Genomic DNA, 18,980 nt, shown 5'->3' with positions numbered 1-18,980 from the left:
TTGTGTTTATTAGTGTTGTATTCATGTTACCCTTTGTTCTACCAGGCTTCTTACTTCCTATGAGACGGGTCATGTAACATGAAATCCTGCTTTCCAGCACTGAGTACTGATAAGTCATGTAGACAGCAACAAGCAACCATCACTTGATATCTCACGTGAGATTGAACAGCAGACTCAAGTGGCGTCTGGAGTAGTTAAGTGAAAATCAGCCTTAATTACCTAGATTGTCCCTTTCATTAGTAAAACCAATAAGTAGAAGAAGGATGGTCTTTGCAAAGTTTTTTCCTGAAATTAATGTAGATTGTGATTTTTCATTATAATTTTTACCTCAAAACACCAGGACATCCTTACCAGGCCTGCAAAGGTGTGACAGTGCCTTTTTTTGTCTGTGCTGTCAGTGAAATTTAGTTGTGTGTACTTTGATGAGGTTTCTTGTAGTGACTGCCTCTTCTGGTGTTCTAGTTAATTTGTGTCATTAATCAAAGAAGCTTCTGTCTCATGGAAGGGAAGAGATAATTTAGAATCCCGGCTTTAAGTTTCAATGGAAGAATCTAGTTTCTTGATACATGTGAAGGTTGGAGGGGAGAAGAGACCATCAGCTCATAACTGCTGGAAATTCTCCAAAGGAAAGGCCCGTCCCTTTTTAGCATCTGTTTTCTGCTATACTAACAGAGACTGCCATAATTTAAGTTAATTACCTTGTCTATATAGCTCTGCTACTATCATTCTCTCTCCTGAAAAATAAAAATTATTGAGAAGGTAATTCAACTTATTAGGAAGCCTCGATTCATATTATTTACACTTTTGACATTTCCTTTATGGCTTTTTTATAGCTAATCTGGGGCAAGAACTGAGTCAGAAAAACCCCAGAACCCTTTTTGACCCGGGAAAGGAGGGGTGGAATCCAGCTTAAGGGACCCCCTGGAACTCCCATGGAAGGAAACCTCCACAGAGCAGAGGATAAAGACTTTGAGCTTTAGCTCCCTGTTCTCCGTGGGTGTCGACCATAGTGATAACAAGATGTTTCCTTTGAAGCCCACGGGTGAGACCCTTGATTGGAATCGAGGGGCTGAGTGGGGGTGAAAGAAACCCCCCCCGCACTTTGGTGGAGAAAGAGAGAGATTTCCCAGCTACGGCAAATCGGAATTGCTGCCTTAAAGATAAGATACACTTCCAAGTGCCGCAGAAATTAATTTGGAAGACCAGTGGCCTGAAAGTGAAAAGACTTCTTCTTCTTCCTCCTGGACTTTATGGGGGGAAAGGAGAGGTGGTCTGTGTAAATGTATTGTTTTATCATAGGAGAGTTAGTTAAGATTGTTATATATATTGCTTTATAATTTTCTATTCTATTAGCAATAAATTTTGATATGATTCCCCATGTTGCGTGTGTCTGCCGGTATGAAACTTCTCTCACATTGGAGCAAATTTGTGGGAGAGCTTGAAATTGGCTTTTAAGAGCTAAAACCAGGACAGTAAATCATTCAGAAAAAGACAGGAACAGGGAGATCATGTGCATTACTTCAGTCTTCTGCTCACTGTTGTTTGCTTATTGATTCATCAATGATGAATGATTCACTTAATGATACATCAATCAGATAGATGGCTTTAGCCAGTAAAATCAAACATGGACTTTGAAAATATTATTTGAAATATCTTGTACAAATAAATAGCAATCCCTTTTTAAAGTAATTATACACTCATGAAGGCATTAATCATGAAGTGGCCGTGGTACTTTTTATGATACTGTAAGAATTTTAAAAGAGGGATATGTAAATTCAGATACATACAGTTACATATGTTTATTTGCAGATATACATCTGTATACATGTTTTATATCTATAAGCAAAAATATGTGCACAAAAATACCGAAAGGTGTTACTGAAAGATGCAAGGAGAAAAAAAAAGCATTGTTTGACTGTAGAAGTGACCTGGAAGAAGTAATTTACACTTTAGCAATGCCTTTGAATATTTCCTGATCTTCTAGCTCTCTGACATTTATTTGCTTTATCATAATTGTAGGTACTAATGTAGATGGATTTGGGAAACCAAAGGGAAAATATTACCCTATTTGGAAGGCACAACTCTTTGTATAGGTCACGAGTGGCCTTGCTAAATCTGGGGTGTTTGTGACTGGTTGTGCAAGAAAACATGCACTACAAGAGATACAAGAGGAAAGCACCGTGGCAGCCCGACACACAGAGAATCATAGAATCATAGAATCAGCCAGGTTGGAAAGGACCTCCGAGATCATCAAGTCCAACCCTTGATCCACTACCACCATATAATATATAGCTAATCTTTGAGTTCTTAATTCTATAAACTTCATATTCTTCATGTCAATTAGATGAGAAATGTGTGCAGTGTATGCTGCATACAGAAGCCTTGTTAAAGTTGGCAGTGTAGATTTAAGAAAAAAAGGTGGTGAAAGAAGACAGGAGGTAAAGGCAGCAATATCTGATTTCAGCTTTATAGCTCTTGAGGGCTCTAAGGTCAGGCAAGATTGGTGTGACCTTGGAAATCCACCTGGGACTCCAGTGCCTCGCTGTGTCTCTGGTTTACATTTAACTCTCCAGCTTTATGAAATGTCATGTAATTAAACCCTCGAAAGAAATGAGACCGTTGAATCTCAAGAGTATAAAGCATGTCATTATTTTTTTTCCTTTTCCTTAAATGTCACTTCTTAGTGAAAAATAATAGATACATAGAAAGATGTAGAAGATCTACAACTTTCCCACATTCATTTAAGAATAAGAATTTTTAAGGAGGTGGTAAACATACCTTAGGTTGAACAGTTAGCTCTACAGGTTCTGCTTCCGTGAAGTGGCCACTTTTCATGTAGCATGTAAAGTGCATGGAAAGGTTTTGCTTGTTTTGTTAGTTGGATCAATGAGACTAATGAGTTGACTAATGAGAAAACTAAAACGTGTTTCTTTTGGCAACATATAAATAAAATATCATGTTGAAAATCATCCCAAAAATAAAGAAGACATTCTCAATGTTCAAGAAAATCCCATCTCTCACCTTTTGAAAATTTCTGCTCAGAGAAGGAGTGAAAAGTCCTCCTGGTGTTTCCTTCCAGAATGTAAGGGTAGGATGGGAGGAAAGTAGAGTGAAAGGGCAGTATGCCTGTGGTCAACCAAAATTAATCGCTTTGCTGCAATCGTCTGATTGACCTTCTCGAGGTGTTACCATGTTTACATTGTAAGCTGGACCAGCTGCCTGAAATAGGTTGCATGGTAGTAAATGGTGTTCCCTCCCTCTGACCCCGCTCAGGAATTCAGGAAGGGAATAGGGGAATTAATTGGGTCTTTTTCAGAAGTGGCCGCAGCAGCAGTGTGGGGTACCCAGTTGCTGTAGGGTTTGGGGGGCTTGTTTCCTTTTCCATTTTATTTAATAAACACATTACAAGGAAGGAGATTCATTCTTCTAAGGAAAGATGTGGTACAAAAAGATTGATTTAAAATTGCTGCGAAAAGATAGCTCTGTACTAGCCTTTCCTTCTGAAAAGCAGCATTAGGAAGAATTGCAAGGTTTTATGGGGACAAGGCCATATAGTCTGCACAGTTTGTCTAGAGATTTATGTAGTTTGGATAAGCATTCTGGCTCTGAGTCTTTCTGTATGTTAAACTTGAAATGAGATTAAGGAAGGCGGGAAAGAATAGACTTTATTTTTTTAGTGCTTACACCAGCAATGTTGATTCTTTCTCTCACCACTTCATATTTTATTTCTTTTTGTAAGATCCCTTGGATTGGATCCATTATAGGCAACCTATTTATGTAACCGAGTTAGAAGCTCTTTCACAAGTTGATATGCAAAAGCGGAGCTCTTGGAGGTTCACACAGAGTGGTATTTTGGTGCCTGAGCACTTTATTGTAAAGATGTAAAGCAGTTTAGTACTATTTATTATGCAGTTGTGAAATAATATTTTACAGGTTTGTATCAGCTATAGTACTGCAGTGTTGATTTTGTCAGCCTCTGAGATTTTCTTACACAGTAGCAAGCAGCTGTCCTCATTTAACTGAACTATTGCTTACTTTTTTTTTCTGCTGTTTAACTGCAGTGTGTGAATTACTGACTTTTGAGCTTTTCTGTTGCTTTTGCGCTTTGTGCTAACATAAATTTCTCTGGTTCAAGCAGTGAATCAAAATGCATATATTTTAGATCCACTTTATTTTATACACTGATAAAGCATTTTAGGTATTTTATTTTTTTTTTCTTAATTTGTACTGTATGAAAAGTGAAGGACCGCCCTTTGGCCTTGAATAGTCAGAAGGGATGAGATTAGTTAAAAAGCATTCCCAGTAACAACTGTGAAACAAAATTAACAATCCTAGAAACAGATTTTAGATTTTATGAAGAGCATGAATGCTTTCATGGGTTACGCTTTTCATAGTTTAGTTTTATGTGGGCACAAATAAGTAATTGACCCTATTTTGTTTAACAACCTTTCATTTTACAAGCAGAGGTTCTTCTGGATGGTAACGATAATCAAAGTGTTAACACTTGCTGCTTGCAGCATTCTCCCAGGCATAAGGATACCAGCCCCAAAACAGGGTGAAATGATTTTTTACTAGATGCTTGGAGCTAAAGATGCCATTCCAGGACAAGTGGGAGGCTATGGGAGCAGCAGCCTGGAGGAACAGTGGCCTAGAGCAGATCAGAGGTCTGTTGTCTCTCCCCATCTCCTAATCTTCACTTGCTAGAATTTGGTGTGAAGAGCAGCAGGATGCTCATCATTCTCTAACAGTTCAGTAGAGTGATGAGAAAGTTTTGGAGTTTTGTGACATTTGATCAGTGCTGCTATTGAGGAAACAGGGATAAAGAGAGACGTTGTCCCAAATCCAGAGAATAGATTAGGATATGACCAAACTCTGCATAATGGAGACAGGTGGTGTTTTGTGGAAGCTCAAGGATATCAAAACTGATCTGCCAAGTAACTCTAGATATATCAACCTGAATTATTGTCCATCTGAAATATCTCTTCCTTCTTCAAGCTCCAAGTATCGTTGCAATGATGTCCTGAACTTTTTAAATCATGTCGGGTGAAGCAACTTCTGACAGTGTGACTTCAGCTACAAACCAGAGATGATTTGCAGGTTTGTTTGTTGCTTTAGGATGTGTAAACAGTTAATAGGAGGGGGATTTATTCTGTTAAATTAAATTGCAAGATCCAGTATGATGCACCTGGCAGTTTCATTCCACTTATGCATGATGTAGGATTTTTTTTACACATCTCCTTTTCTTATTTTTTAAATGAAACAAGGATACCAGCTCAAAAACAAAACAAGCCAACCAACCAAGCAAAAGCAGGTAATCACAGATCACACAGAATATTCTGAGTTGGAAGAGACCCACAAGGATCATCGAGTCTAACTCTTAAACTAATATAATGTTTGTAAAGTCAAGTTTTCCAAACACTGGAAATAAAGCTGCACAGAGCTAAATCTAAACTTGAAATACTATTGTATCAAAAAGTATTCTCAAATTCCTCAAATACAAATCAGATTATCAGATGTCTCAGATGTGACAACCAGACCTAGTGGAAGCCCCAAAGTCTCTGCATAACAGAGTTTCTTTACCGCATTGGTGTGCAGAAAATGTGTTCAGATCTGTGAAGCACTTACTATACTGACGAACATCATCCTGCAGGAGATGAAATATTCTGTCTTCACAGGATGTTTACACTAAAAGGTTCCTAGGACCACACACACACACTGAGGGAGTGCTTTCTAGACAGCATTTTCCAACACTTGCTTTGAATGAGGTAATGTTCCAAAGCTCAGAAATAATGTTTCTTAAAATTGATTTTGACATAGTTAAGTTTGTGCACAAAGTAGGCTGAATAAAGTTCTCTACAGGAATCTTAATTCTGGCATTTCTTGAAATTTCAAGTGCTTGAAATCTGTACACCTAGTGTACTTTTAACTTCTTTCTATGTACCCAGAAACCATTAATTACCCATGATGGATTTGTCTTGTTCGTGAACTAATTATTCCATAGATGCATAGACTTCTACACCAGTTGTGCATAGATGGTTTCGGTTCAGTTCACTTACTGGAGAAGTGTTGTGCAGAGGTGTCTGTGATACTTAGAGGATGATTTGGGTCTGGAAGTATTTTAGCTCCTTCCATGTGGAGCCTGATGCTCACAGAGCAGACCTCAGCAACCTTGCTCCAACCTGTCTAACACGAGGAGCTGTAAAACACCCCTGTCTCCAAATTGTCTCTGCACTATCTTCTTCAGTGTGAGTGTTATCCTGGTATCCTATATCCATAGAGTCCTGTGTAACTCCTGCTAATGGGGTGCTGACCAACAATACAGTCACAGAAATATGCTTAGTTCATATGAGGATTACCAATAATGCTGTGGTCATTGAATTGTAGAGTAATCAGCAAAATGGAATAAAATCACCCAAAGATATTTTTTATAAATAAAATGTGGTTGTTCAACTGCATTTCTCATTTACATAGTTACTGATAAATAAGAAATGTACATGGTCAAACCTGAATAAATCCAGCACCTTCATCTTCCTATTCAGCTTTTATATGATTGTCTTTCCTTGCCATCACACAGGTGACAACTGGTTGTCAATGACAGACCTGACATTTTTAGGTCAAATGAAGCTTATGCCCCCAAATATTTTCCTTTTATTCTTGAATCTATTTTATTCATATTATGATTTAATAAATTTTTGTAGATGTATTTTTGCCTGAGAATTTTAAGAAGGGGAAAAATAGGATCAGTGTGCATTCTGCTTAGCTATCCACCTATTAAGTGAGAGAGGAGAAAAGTCTGGGTATTACACTGACAATTTCACTATGTTTCTCTTTAAGAATTGTTGTAATAAGGTGGGATTCAGAATTCAAAGGAGTTCTCACTATCACCGTGCTGAAGAGCAAAAAAAAAAGAATAGAGGGATTAGAAGAGAATTACTGTTAATTTGGAAGGAATCTTTGCTCATTATCTGAGATGAATGAGCAGAGACACAAAACAGCATTTTCAATCAATATTTTGGAAGAGTGTGAGCTCTGTACTTAAGGGGATTTGTAATTATATCTCTTCCCTGCACCTTTCTCAGGTCCACTTCAAATGGGAGATATGAACTTGTGACTTAAGCACATTCTTTACTGTGAGGTTTGAAAGGAGATTGTATAACCCTAAATTTCACATAGCAGCAAACATACTTGAAACAAAAAGAAATAAAAAGCACATTTAATGAAGTGTTGTATTGGTTTGCTTTCTAGTGCTGACTTTGGCTTTGTTTAGCCAGTAGTTAAAGAATAGAGTCTTTCATTAATTTGTCTTAACAAGCATAAATTCAAGAGATGAAAGTGAATTCTTTATTGGCATGCACATTACTTCGGGGTGGAGTCCATCTGAAATGTTAGAGACAGGCTGAGCATGCTGAAGAGCAATAAATATCTGAAAAATATATTAAGAATTTGGTTTAATGTCTGTCATAGTGTAATTACAATGAAGAAAATTAGAAAAAACTGTTGTTTTTAAGGCAGCTTAGTGAATTAAAAGTGACAGGTGCATTTTTTTTTCATAAAATCATTTGATGTTGGGATGCATCCTCAGTAGACAAAAGACACAGATCTTGATTCAATCAGCTTTTATTTTCAGGCTGTTTGATTTGATTCTTTTCTAGCCAACACTCAAGGGTGAGGAGACTGGAACGCTGCAAGAAGGCCCTACATCCAGTCTTGTCTTTGCTTTGAATGGACGCGCTTTCTTCTCCCACTTTGCTTAAGAACTGTTTTAATTTAGTAGCTGAATTTAAAGCATAGTGGGCTTTTATTTTTCCTACTGATTTCTGCTCTTAAGTCAGTCCTTCCTGAGGAGGGGAGGAAGCTTTTAATGTACTATTCATCAAGGATTTGGGATGGTTTGGAATACAGTTAAGGAAAATGTGACTTTCTGTGCTCCTTTACAGTGCCCTTTAAATCAGTTGGTTTAAGATGATAAAAGCATTGAAGAAAGCTTAAGTTTATATTGAAAAGTATAATTTTAAAATGCAGGGCTTCTTTACCGTTTTTTGCTGCTAGCATTTCAAACACTACTCAAATGTCCCAGAATGATCTTAACACATCTGTGCTGTCTGTTCACTTTTTACATTCCTGTCAGTTAGGAAGAAGAATGCCAATGCATCCCTTTATAGGAAGTTTTGGACTTGTCTAAAATCATGTAGCCGTTGTCACCTAAGCAACAAGTATTGAGAAATACTAAAAATGATATCTACTTAAAATGTTTTGTAGTGCTTCTTAAAATAGTCTTTCTTCTATTGTGTAACTTTTTCACACATGGTCCCTCGTTTTGGAAGAAGAGGGAACAGTGTTTGGAATACATTGTCATGTGAAGGAACTATGTAAGAATTAAGAAAACAGCTTTATATAGAAAGAGTATAGCTGGAGAAGTTTACTTGTATTTTTGTTCTCAGTGTATCTCTTCCATGGTATTCCCCAAGCACACCTTAAGTTAATGACTAGAATAAACAATATTTGAATTTAACTGAAAATTGGATAGCTTCCTAAGGGTCACTTTTGGCAACACGCTTTGTTTCCTGCAAAACTCTTTGTGAGAAGTGATGTGAAACACCAGTGGTAGAATACTGTTTTCAGTGATTTTCATTCATCTTTTTTTTGTTGTTCTTCAGGAATATAGTGTTAATCATTTTAGAGGTGCAGGCTTATTGGGCAAATGCCACAATATATGAATTTTGTAGACTGGCTTTTGATGAGCAGAATAACTTTGTATGCCCATGGAAATCATTATGACTCTTTGTAAGCCTCTTGGCCAAACACTAATTTCAGTGTATTTAGTTACCATACCAGTTGCAGTGCTGTTATTCCAGGATACCAGACTGAGACCATGTTTACCTGCCCAGGACTGCACCTTGGAGAGAAGTTGAGCTTAGAAAACATGAAACTGCTGTCTTGGGAAACACTAGCACTCATGATCTGGTGGAAGGTATCCCTGTCCATGGCAGGGAGATTGGAACTAGATGATCTTTAAGGTCCCTTCCAGCCCAAGCCATTCTCTGATTCTATGCTAGCTACAACATGGTACTACAAGAAATCACTGATCAGCGTTGGGCTTTACAAAGACTGTGCTGATGTCTATGGAGTGGAACAATGTTTGAAGTTTCAACTGGCATAGGAGTATGTCTTTTTTTTCCTTCTATTCCTCTAATAAGAGTAATAATGTGCAAGAATATATTCCTCTAGTATTCCTCTAATAAATAGAATACAATAATATTCCTCTAATAAGAGGAATTATATGAATATATGACTATTACATATTAATATAGAAATATATTAATATATTCCTCTAATAAGAGGAATACACTAATGCTGGGAATTGTTGTGTTTCCTCTTTTTGCTTGCCTGAGAATCTTCCTTTTTATTTAGGAAGAATGTAAATATTAGGAAGTGTGGCTTTTTTTTTTTTCTCAAGAGAAAGGGGGAAAAAGCTGACAGTAAGAATCTATCATTTGTTCACTTCAAAACCAACAAGTTTCATTCTGGAAGGTTTACTGTTGTACTGAGAAGAAATACTGTTGATGACTAAAAATGTTCAGGATGTGAACACTTTTACCCTACCATATATCATTTTTTGCTCTAATGTTAGTCCATTTGTTAAACAGCCCAATTGTGTCACACTTCTTTACTTTCCAGAGAGGGCAGGAACCCCAAGACAGTGTGCTTTTTCCATACTCACTGTCAAAAGTGCCTGACTGCAATCAACAAAGATATATATACTGATATATAATAGAAAAAAAAATTGTTCCATGTACTCCCTCGGGGTTTCTCTGCCCCAGGTGCAAAAAACCACAGAGTCTGACAATCAAAATAAGCTGTTTTTTTTACTGAGTCTTGATTGGATTTTCTTCCAAACACTTCTGACTCTGTGGTGTTTCCTAGTCCAAATGCTGAGTTCATTCTCAAATCTTAGCTTTTTGGCATGTAAAGCAGATGCTGGAATTCCAAACTGATGTGCTGTATGTAACTGATAATGATTGATAAAAGACAGCTTGCACCTGCAGGACCTTTCTTTGTGCAGGGTAAATAGGTGTCTGAGGAGTTCAAGAAAGGGAGCTGCAGAAATTATCTTTTACATTCTGCAAAGGTTAGTTTGTGTTTCCCTCTTTGTACCTTCAAAGTCAGGATTAGTATTGTTTACACAGACAGAAGGCTTATGTTCATGATGATTAATGGAGAAGGAAAGGCCTTGAAATCCATCACATCTAGCACATTGCCAGACTAAATTACTCAATTAACTCCCAAAAAGAAGGGCTAAAGTATCACTTCTTAACTTGGGAGTCTCACTGAATTTCCCTAGTTTAATCCTAAATTGAAGTTACTTTTTTTTTTTCTGACTTCTAGCTTAGTATGTAGTTTTTGTTTCTTGACTAAAGATTAATATTTAGTTTATATTCAATTTAATTCAAATTAAATATTATGAAAGGGACTGCATATATGATTGGAGACAGTAAAGACAGAGCCAGGCTTCAGTTGTACATAATAAAGAGGCCTGACATGGACACTAGCTGTAACACAGGAATTTGATTTAAACTTAAAAACCAAGTAAAAAAACCTGTGAGGGTGTCTAAACACTGGCACAGATTGTCCAGAGAAGTGGTGCAGTTTCCACCTCTGGAGCTAAATTCAACACCCAACTGGACAGAGTCATAAACAACCTGCTCTGGATTTCCCTGGTTTGAGCAAGGGATTGGACTAGGCAGTCTCCAGAGGTACCATCCAACCTCATCCAGCCCGATTCAGTTTTACTGTTGTTGTAAAGCACTTGAATACCTAAACATGATAAATCCATTATGAAAAGTTTAAAATTCAAAGATGAGTCTTTTCTGAAATAGATGAGAAGAGACGCCTAATCCTTAAAGAGATCTTAATTTCTGCCCTAAACCCAAAGCGCGTCTCATTTGCTGCAACAGCAGTACTCAGTACAAGAAAATTTGGCAATCTTGCCATCATGTCCTCCTCCATCAGACTTTAAGTTCTGAGGCCCAGTGGGGAAGTCTCATCAGAAAATCCTTTAAAACTCTAAATCTCAATTGTTAAGAAAAACACGTAACTTCATACACACACTGGAAGAACATTATTCAGTGTTACAGGCAATATTGATTCCATTAAGAAGCAGCTGCTTTAATTCAGCTCTATATATGCATGCATTATAATGTCGTCTTAATTAAGGGATACTACACATTCTCTTTTTACAAAGGAGTTTTGCTTCATGAAGCAGTTGGGGTAAATGGGCATCTTTTGAAGCCATCTAGTTAACCTTTTGTTTTATTTTGTCTTTTTTCCCTTCTTCCACCTTCCTTCATTAATTCTTTTGTTTATCTTTTTTCTTTCTTTCCTTTTTTTTCATTATTCCATGCTTCTAGTCAGCTTACAAAATAGCAGTCTAATGCTGAGTTAGACTTTTTCATTTATTAATAAGGTATTTTAATTACATATCTCTTTTTCGTGAGGAAATGTTTCTACCAATTGCTGTATAAACTTTACCCAGCTTACTGTACATTGCTATGTTATTAATCTTGTTAAGCATGCTAGAATGTACTGCATTTAAAGTGTGAGTGCTGCAACATAAAATAATGATTAAAACAATTATGACTAATGCAAATCTTTTTAATACTTAAAGTGCATATATGTAAGATTTCAGTTCATATAAAAAGGCTTTCAGCAGTTTAACTGCTGACATAGTCAAGTGAGAGTCTATTTTTTCTTGAGTAAATTTTAAGAAATAAATACTGGAAGAGGAGCGATTCTGGTGTGCTTCTTTGGCTTTGATGGGGCACTGCCACAGCTGTTGCATGGTAGGTAGAAAGGACCATTTTTTGATGAAACACATGAACTGATTAAAGGTGCTGTATCCCCTTTGATTTTGTTGTGTGCTCGTTTTTAAAGGCAGAAACACCAGAGTAGAAGGGTGGCAGAGGAAACATGGAGATGAGAAAATTCCTCTGTAAAAGGTTTCTGCAGTCCTGGACTTGCCATGTGTTTGTCATACCATGGGGCAGGGCTGCATTTCTCTTCACTTGAACCTTGGGGACACTGAGATCCATTTGGAAGTAGGCATTAGGGAAGGAGATGTGTGTGTGTGTGAGATTGAAGTGGTAACTGCAGCCCTCCTAGTTAGGGAGCCTCAAACTGGGGAGGTGTGGAGGCACTGACCATGCCGGTACCTTTCCCTGAAACAGAGCTAGGGAGGAGACCTGCTACTCCCTCTCTGCCCCAAAACCACAGTCACAACCTGCTTTGAAATTAGGCTAATAAATGCTCTGTGTTTCCTACGCCTGCTTTGTTGCCAGGGTGTTATCAACGTCCAGTTTCTGAGGACCAAAAATGTTTGTGTTCTTTGTGGATGACTTCTGAGATCAGTACCTGCAGCACAAATAACTGTAAATGTTATCGAGGCTTCAAAACTTTGACATGATTTCCCAGACTCTTGCTTGATGGAAATTCTGCTCCAAGTCTGGAGCTGGCAGCCTGTTTCCCTTCATTTTCCTGTAGTAATCAGCAGTGAAAGCATTTCTTTTGCTAGCGGCCTCTGGGTCTCACCAAAACTAAGGTTATTGTTAAAGACGGACGATTAAGTGCAACAGAATAATAATAACACATCTAAAGGTCTTTCCGTTGTGCCAGAACTATCAGAGTTCTAAACCGTCTCCAGTATTTCCTTTGGGCTTTTGTGGATGGTGGAAATTGTTGCTAGGCTGTGCCATTTAAGAACCCAGTGTTGAGCATGGAGTTACATTGCAGGGCCAAAGCGTGCTGCATATGCACAGGAGAGTGGCATATGCAACCTTCCTGGTTTGTTTGGCTTTGCCCAGTGTTGACCTCTGGATGGCAGCCTCCCCTAGTCTGCAATCCAGGGTAAAATTATGGTTGTCACTTTTTTAACTCATTGTTCAGCATTAGAAAACCAGATTATTTTTATTGTGTCTTTATAGATTTTCTGTTAAAGCAGATGGAGGGAATAACGAAGATTAAGTTTGATCTGGAAACCCACTGTCTCTGCAAAAGACTTGAACTTTACATAGTATTTTAGGTCTGAAACTAGCTTGCAGAAGTTTCCAAACTGCTTAAGACTAAAAGTTAGACTTTAAATAGTATTGGCTAGCATAAGAACTTTGATGTACATTAGCAACATAATACATTTACATCTGTACAGAACTGCTTTGCAGCTTTGGTTCATAACATTAGTTCTGCAATGTGGGTTTTTTTGTGAGAAAGTTCAGTTCTTATTTAATACAAGTTCAGTACATGGTTAATATGGGAGTTGTGAAAATTAGTTTCTTAGCATGTTTCAACCATGATGTGTATAATAATAGAAAGAACAAATAAGCAGAGGGGAAAACGACAAGATTAAGAAAAGAGTTGAGATTTAAAGAAACTTTGATAAGAAACAAAATATTCATGCATTTGTGGACAGGAACAAGATTGTTTTTGTCTTCCTAGATGACATTACAGATATCTTCAACAGGATTAAAGAAATGGGAATGGCTGTATAAACAGCAGATTTTGCACTGAAGCTAAAACCAACCCATACAAATAGTAAGAGAGGTGAAAATAAAACCAACCCCCGAATGTACAAATTTGAGCTTGTTCTAGCCCTGTGAAATGAGTGTGATTTATAAGGTTTGTCACAGTATTGCTTTGCCAGATCAGTTTGAGAAGTAGCGGAGAGTCCAGGTCATTTGTTTTATCTGATGTCACCTCTCAGAAGCAAGGAGCTCTGCTGTGATTTTGTTAATTTTCAATTAGCTGAATTGTACAGAAGTTGTATTTAATAATGATTTATCATCAGGGAAAACACTCTCCAATATCCTTGAATATTATAATCTCCACCCTGAGGTATGCATGCAATCACAGTGGGAATGTGCTACAAGCACAAGTAGAAGTTTCTGACATCCAGCATGTTGGGGCTGAGCTGAGTTGAAGATTTTGTGCTCAGGCCAGTCCCACTTGATAGCTAAGATCTTGCCTCTCTCTAATGAGGAAACACAAAGAACGAACTTTGAGGTATGGTTGTTTTCTTCAGAATTACTCCCTAGTGCTTTGTAATAGTATATTAGGCAACTGTATTATCTCCTTCCTGGGATCCCTCACTAGACATATATGGAATTTTTTTTCTTGATTGTGATGTTTATTTTGATGCAGTATGCCTTCTTGGTGCCCACGATAGCGAACACAAACTAGTAATCTGTTTTCAAACGGAGCAAATGCAATCACACAGACCCTTAACTTCTCATTGATGATGATGAGATTTTAGCTAGCAATGAAAAGATGAATTTTAGCAGCTGGTTCTTCCCTGTTAGTTTCATCACAGTTCTGTCTGTTGTGCATACCCACCTGTTGTTGTATGCAGCACATTACATGCACCATGGCTGCTGGTTAAGAAGTGCCTGATGAACTTGGACCAGAAACTTCCTTGGGAGCTGAAACTTGTAGTAACAAGGTCTGTCTTTAGCCTGCTTCACCCTCTACCTTTGCTTATTCTGATGGAAACAAATGCAATCACAGGATGCATCGCTGCCATAATTCTTGACGTAATGCATGGGGGTTTGACTCATGGGAAACTGTAAGAAAACAGGTTTTTTGCTCATTCAGTGATGTTGTTTTCTCTGAGCTATCCTTGTGTTAAAATGCAAAGCAAATAGAGCACACTGGAGAAGCAAGTGTGTGGGCAAGGAACAGCTTTGAAACTTTCCCCACTCTGGGTGGGAAAAACAGACTTTAATAAGTGATGTTCATTTTGATGATGTTTTGTGCTAGAGCTTTTCCCCTTTGGTCCTGTTAACTTTATATAGGAAACATCCCAGGAGAGTATCGATGCCAATACTGGCATGTTTTTAGGGGCTTTCTTAAACCTCGTATTTCACAAAAATCTTTGAACTTTCTGGCTGGTCTGTCCTGTTCTAGTCTAAACCTTTCCTAAGAAATCCAACAATTTTCCACTTGAAAATAGCTATGGGTAAAGTCACACACTACTTTCACATAAGATTAAGGGTTTGACAAGCGTAGTGGGAACAAAGAAATTCCAAATTAAGTCTGCTCCGTATTTAAACCCCAGTCTCCCAGCCCCTTCTTGCACAACAGCAAACTTTCCTAATGCAAGTAGGTTGTTGATATACTTCCAAAAAGAATTCCAGTTAGCTGAGGGATGGGATTAAATGGATTAAATAGCCTCCTCATTTTTTGGGGAAAGGAAAATAAAGTTTGATTAAAGGCACATACAAATGCGAATTTAAATTATTTTGGACTAGATTGGCCTTCCAAACTGCCTTGCAAATTAGCCTGCCCTTCCTGGACAAGGCCCTGCATGTTGACAGTGTGTGTGTGAGCATGCTGGGCATGTGGAGTGTGCACTTTTGCTGCAGCCATTTCAGCAGACTACGATCATGGGCTGGGAGGTGAGCTGTCAGTTGAGCAGAAAAGCTGCAAAGAATGTAAAATGGTGCAGAGTCCTCTGTGGTCAGTCAGTCTCCATTTAGTGCTGAACTGTTGTGTCCTACTTAGCCAGACTCGAGCCCTGGGAGGGCCCAAGGACCTCCAGTCCACCATCCTGCTCCTACACTGGTGTTTTTGGTGGTGTCTTCCATTTTGCCTCTGTGTTATGTGGTTACGGTGAAGCTAATACCTTTTCTTCCTCAGCACAGACAGTTTATGTGGTATGAAAACCAACATTCTCCTTCCTTTAGGTCTTCTTGTGGAATTCTTTTCCTAAGAATTTATGGGGCATCAGCTTTGTACAAAGTATATACAGATTCTCCCTATCTTACTGTACCTCATAATGAAAAGAGATTTCTCCTCAACTCTGCCTATCTTGGCTTTCATTTTTCTGACCCCTGAAGACAGGAAATAGGAGTATGAAGGTCCACACCAAGGTCTTGGCAGCAGCTGATAGCTTCATGTGTCGCAGATAATTACTGGTGATGTGACTTGTTTGTGGACAGCAAACCTATTTTCATCTTGGTCATTTCATGGCATCCTTTGTAATTCTTTGCCCTGTGAAACTTATTGGCCACTTGTTCAAGTAGCAGCTGTAGTGTTGTTTTTCTTGTGTTACTGATTTTTCATCAATATCCTAAAGACCCATTCTGTTTCTGAAAAGATGTAGGTACCACCATATACCTAGGGTAGCATCAATAACAAAACAAAACAAATAAAATAAAAATAAGGTGATGGGAGGGGTTGAAGGGAGCAAGGTGAGCAAGATTAGTGGTAGCAGATGAATATTTTCAGAAATCCCAGCACATTTTTTTGGTTGTTTCTAAAGTCTACTAATTTGCCTTAACCTATTGCTATTATGAAGAGTCTCATCTAAGAGGCTGAAGACCTACTGCGTGCCAGATCTCACTTAGGCATCCAGTCTAATTGGTCTTAAGTATAAGCAGTGGAGTTATTTTGTAATGTGTGCATGTTTTCCCTTTAAAAGCAGACTTCTTGCTGTCTTTGATTTCTATATTAGTTTGGAAAGCATGTGCCAAGAGTAAAATTTGTTTCACATTTGTTTCAGATTCAAATTAAATCCCTTCACCCCCCACCAAATAATTTGCAAGGGAAGAAAAAAAAATGGTTTTGGTGACCTTATCATGGCTGGATCTCATCCTGATCCAGTGCCAAATCTTTCTAGCATTGAAAGGAAGTAAAAACAAGAATTAAGAACTTTCTCTGATTACCGCTGGAATAGCAGCATTTCCTCTACCTGCAATGAAATGCTTCAAAGCAGCCATTTATTCAGGCAGCGTAATTCATATCTCATTTTACTGACTGACTTACACCTTTTATTTTACCATAACACTTGGGCCTGTGTCGCTCCTACCTGGTTTTGTTCACCTGAGAGACGCGTCTTCAGAGTGTGGTGAATGATTGCTTCCTGGAGAGGAGGAGCAGAGAGTGAGGGGCATACCCCAGTGACAGTGTAGCCTGCCTAAGGGAGGCAATGCAGTCTACCTCTGTGCGGTAGCCCCCCCTTGCTGGCTTTTTCTCAATCCTCCTTGATCATGTAGTGTGACTTTGCTTCTCGTGTGATAGATTAGATAGAGAATATAAGTACCTAAAACTAGTACTTCAGGTTTTTAACTGTAAGTCGACCAAATAGAGCAAAGAAAAAAGGAGGAGACAGTATGAAAATGAATGTTAGCTGCTTTGCTGTAGGGGTACTTAAGTGTCTTTGAAAATCTGCCCTCAGGGTAAATGATGCTGCACTGTGCACAACCTGTGCAAAACTTAGCAAACATTCAGAATGTGTTTGGGAGGTTAATAGTGTCATAACTTTCCCAACCCTGTGGGTTTTTTTTTTTTCCTTTTTTTTCCCCATTAAGCAGCATACTAGGGGCTCATAAGATTGTGCATTACATAATTGAGTTGTTATGCCAATAGGCTGTGCTGAAAGGTGCTACATCAGTGATTTCTTTTTCATCCCACTGTGCTTTTGATCCCCTGCTTTAAAGCAGATCTAACACTGGAAACTTTTGAAGATCATAGATGAATTTTACTAATTCAATTTTCATAATCCTTACAAAAAATGTCTGTCCTTATCAGTCAGAAAGATTTAATAGCTGTTGTCTCTCGAAAGTCTCATATTGTCAGGATGGAAAACTATGGAATTACTGTTACGAAGTATTTTAGTAGCATGTTTTGAAATTCTGCTGTAAATGCTTTAGAATAAATTAATAAAGATACTTCTTTGTTATAAACACGCTTTGTTTTTTGGATTTTCTTGCTAAAATGTAAAACTCATTTTCAAGAGTGCAGTGTGCAATGGTGAATATTTGATGGTTTTATTGGTGTTAATTGCCCAGCTTTAATTTCACATTATTGGAATTCACTGAAACAGTCAATTGAAATATACTAATTCAAAACATTATATGGTGCTGAAACAAATGGTAAAAATCTTGGCTCACAATATATAAAGCATTGTAGCTGATGGAACCATTGTGACACTAAGCAGTGTGTAGAGTACTGTTTGCAGATTTGGGGACTATAAAATGTGGCATCTTCTAGAATGGAAAAGGTGGATGACATTCACACTTATATTGTCCAGATTAAGTCAGTAAATTAGTGCAGTTTCCCAAAATTTTGTCCAGCACAATCTTGGCCAGTATATCTTTCATTGGTTGAGCTCCCCACACCTCTGGAAAACCCTGCTTATAAAATATTGCCAGCAATGCTTAGAATTAAAAAAAGCGCTCACAAGTTCTGACGATATTTTCTCTCTTTTCTTTACAATAGCTTTGGGCCAGATAATGCTCTATGTTGATGGCATGAATGGAGTAATAAATCATAATGAAACTATCCAATGGCTGTACACGCTTATTGGGTCAAAGGTAAGGCACTCTCCAAAATTCTCATTTTATATGGTTCTGGTGTTCTTTAAATGCATTTTATTTGTATTATGTATGCTTTTGAGGTATAAATGGACTGCATGTTAGGTTCTAAAATATTACATAACACTCTTCATGGAAACCAGGTCACACTGAGCTCTTACATCTTTTCTACTGTTTTTATATTCGTTTGTTGGCACATACTCTGTTCTTAAGAGCAAAGATACCAAAGATGCCCTCTTTACCCTCTGTGCTGCCATTGCACTTTACTGTGGAGAAGATTTTTTAGTCTTTTAGTTGCAGTTCCCAAGACATTCTTTGGAAGCACTTTTTGGGGTGGTTTTTTTCCCTTCTATACTATGAATTCAATTTGTTTTCTACTCACCATTCTACACTGCTCAACTTTGCTGAGCACTGGGGTAGGACAATTCAGAGTGACTTCCTTCTTAGACTAGAATACGCTAGTCCAGTTGGAAGTTACCTACAACAATCATCTAGTTCAAATGCCTGGCTACTTTATGAAGGGCATTGTCCAAATGCCTCTTAGACACTGACAGTTTTGGGACATGGCCAACCTTTCTAGTAAGCCTGTTCAAGTGTTTGACCACCCTCTTGGTAAAGAAA

The 18,980-nt window shown here is 38.0% G+C and overlaps 1 protein-coding gene across 1 annotated transcript in view; it reads left to right on the top strand.

Moving 5' to 3' along the window:
• Positions 1-18,980, top strand: part of FHOD3 (formin homology 2 domain containing 3) — a 383,569-nt gene that overhangs the window by 211,784 nt on the left and 152,805 nt on the right. The window contains 1 exon segment of the mRNA XM_027680405.1: positions 18,265-18,359. Within this exon segment, the coding sequence (XP_027536206.1) occupies positions 18,265-18,359 (95 nt within the window).

Source organism: Neopelma chrysocephalum, unplaced genomic scaffold (assembly GCF_003984885.1).
Source record: "Neopelma chrysocephalum unplaced genomic scaffold, ASM398488v2 Primary Assembly neopelma1_22b, whole genome shotgun sequence".
Lineage (NCBI taxonomy): Eukaryota > Metazoa > Chordata > Aves > Passeriformes > Pipridae > Neopelma > Neopelma chrysocephalum.
Note: the sequence above shows the minus strand (reverse complement) of the source record. Positions and strands in the feature narration are given on the sequence as shown.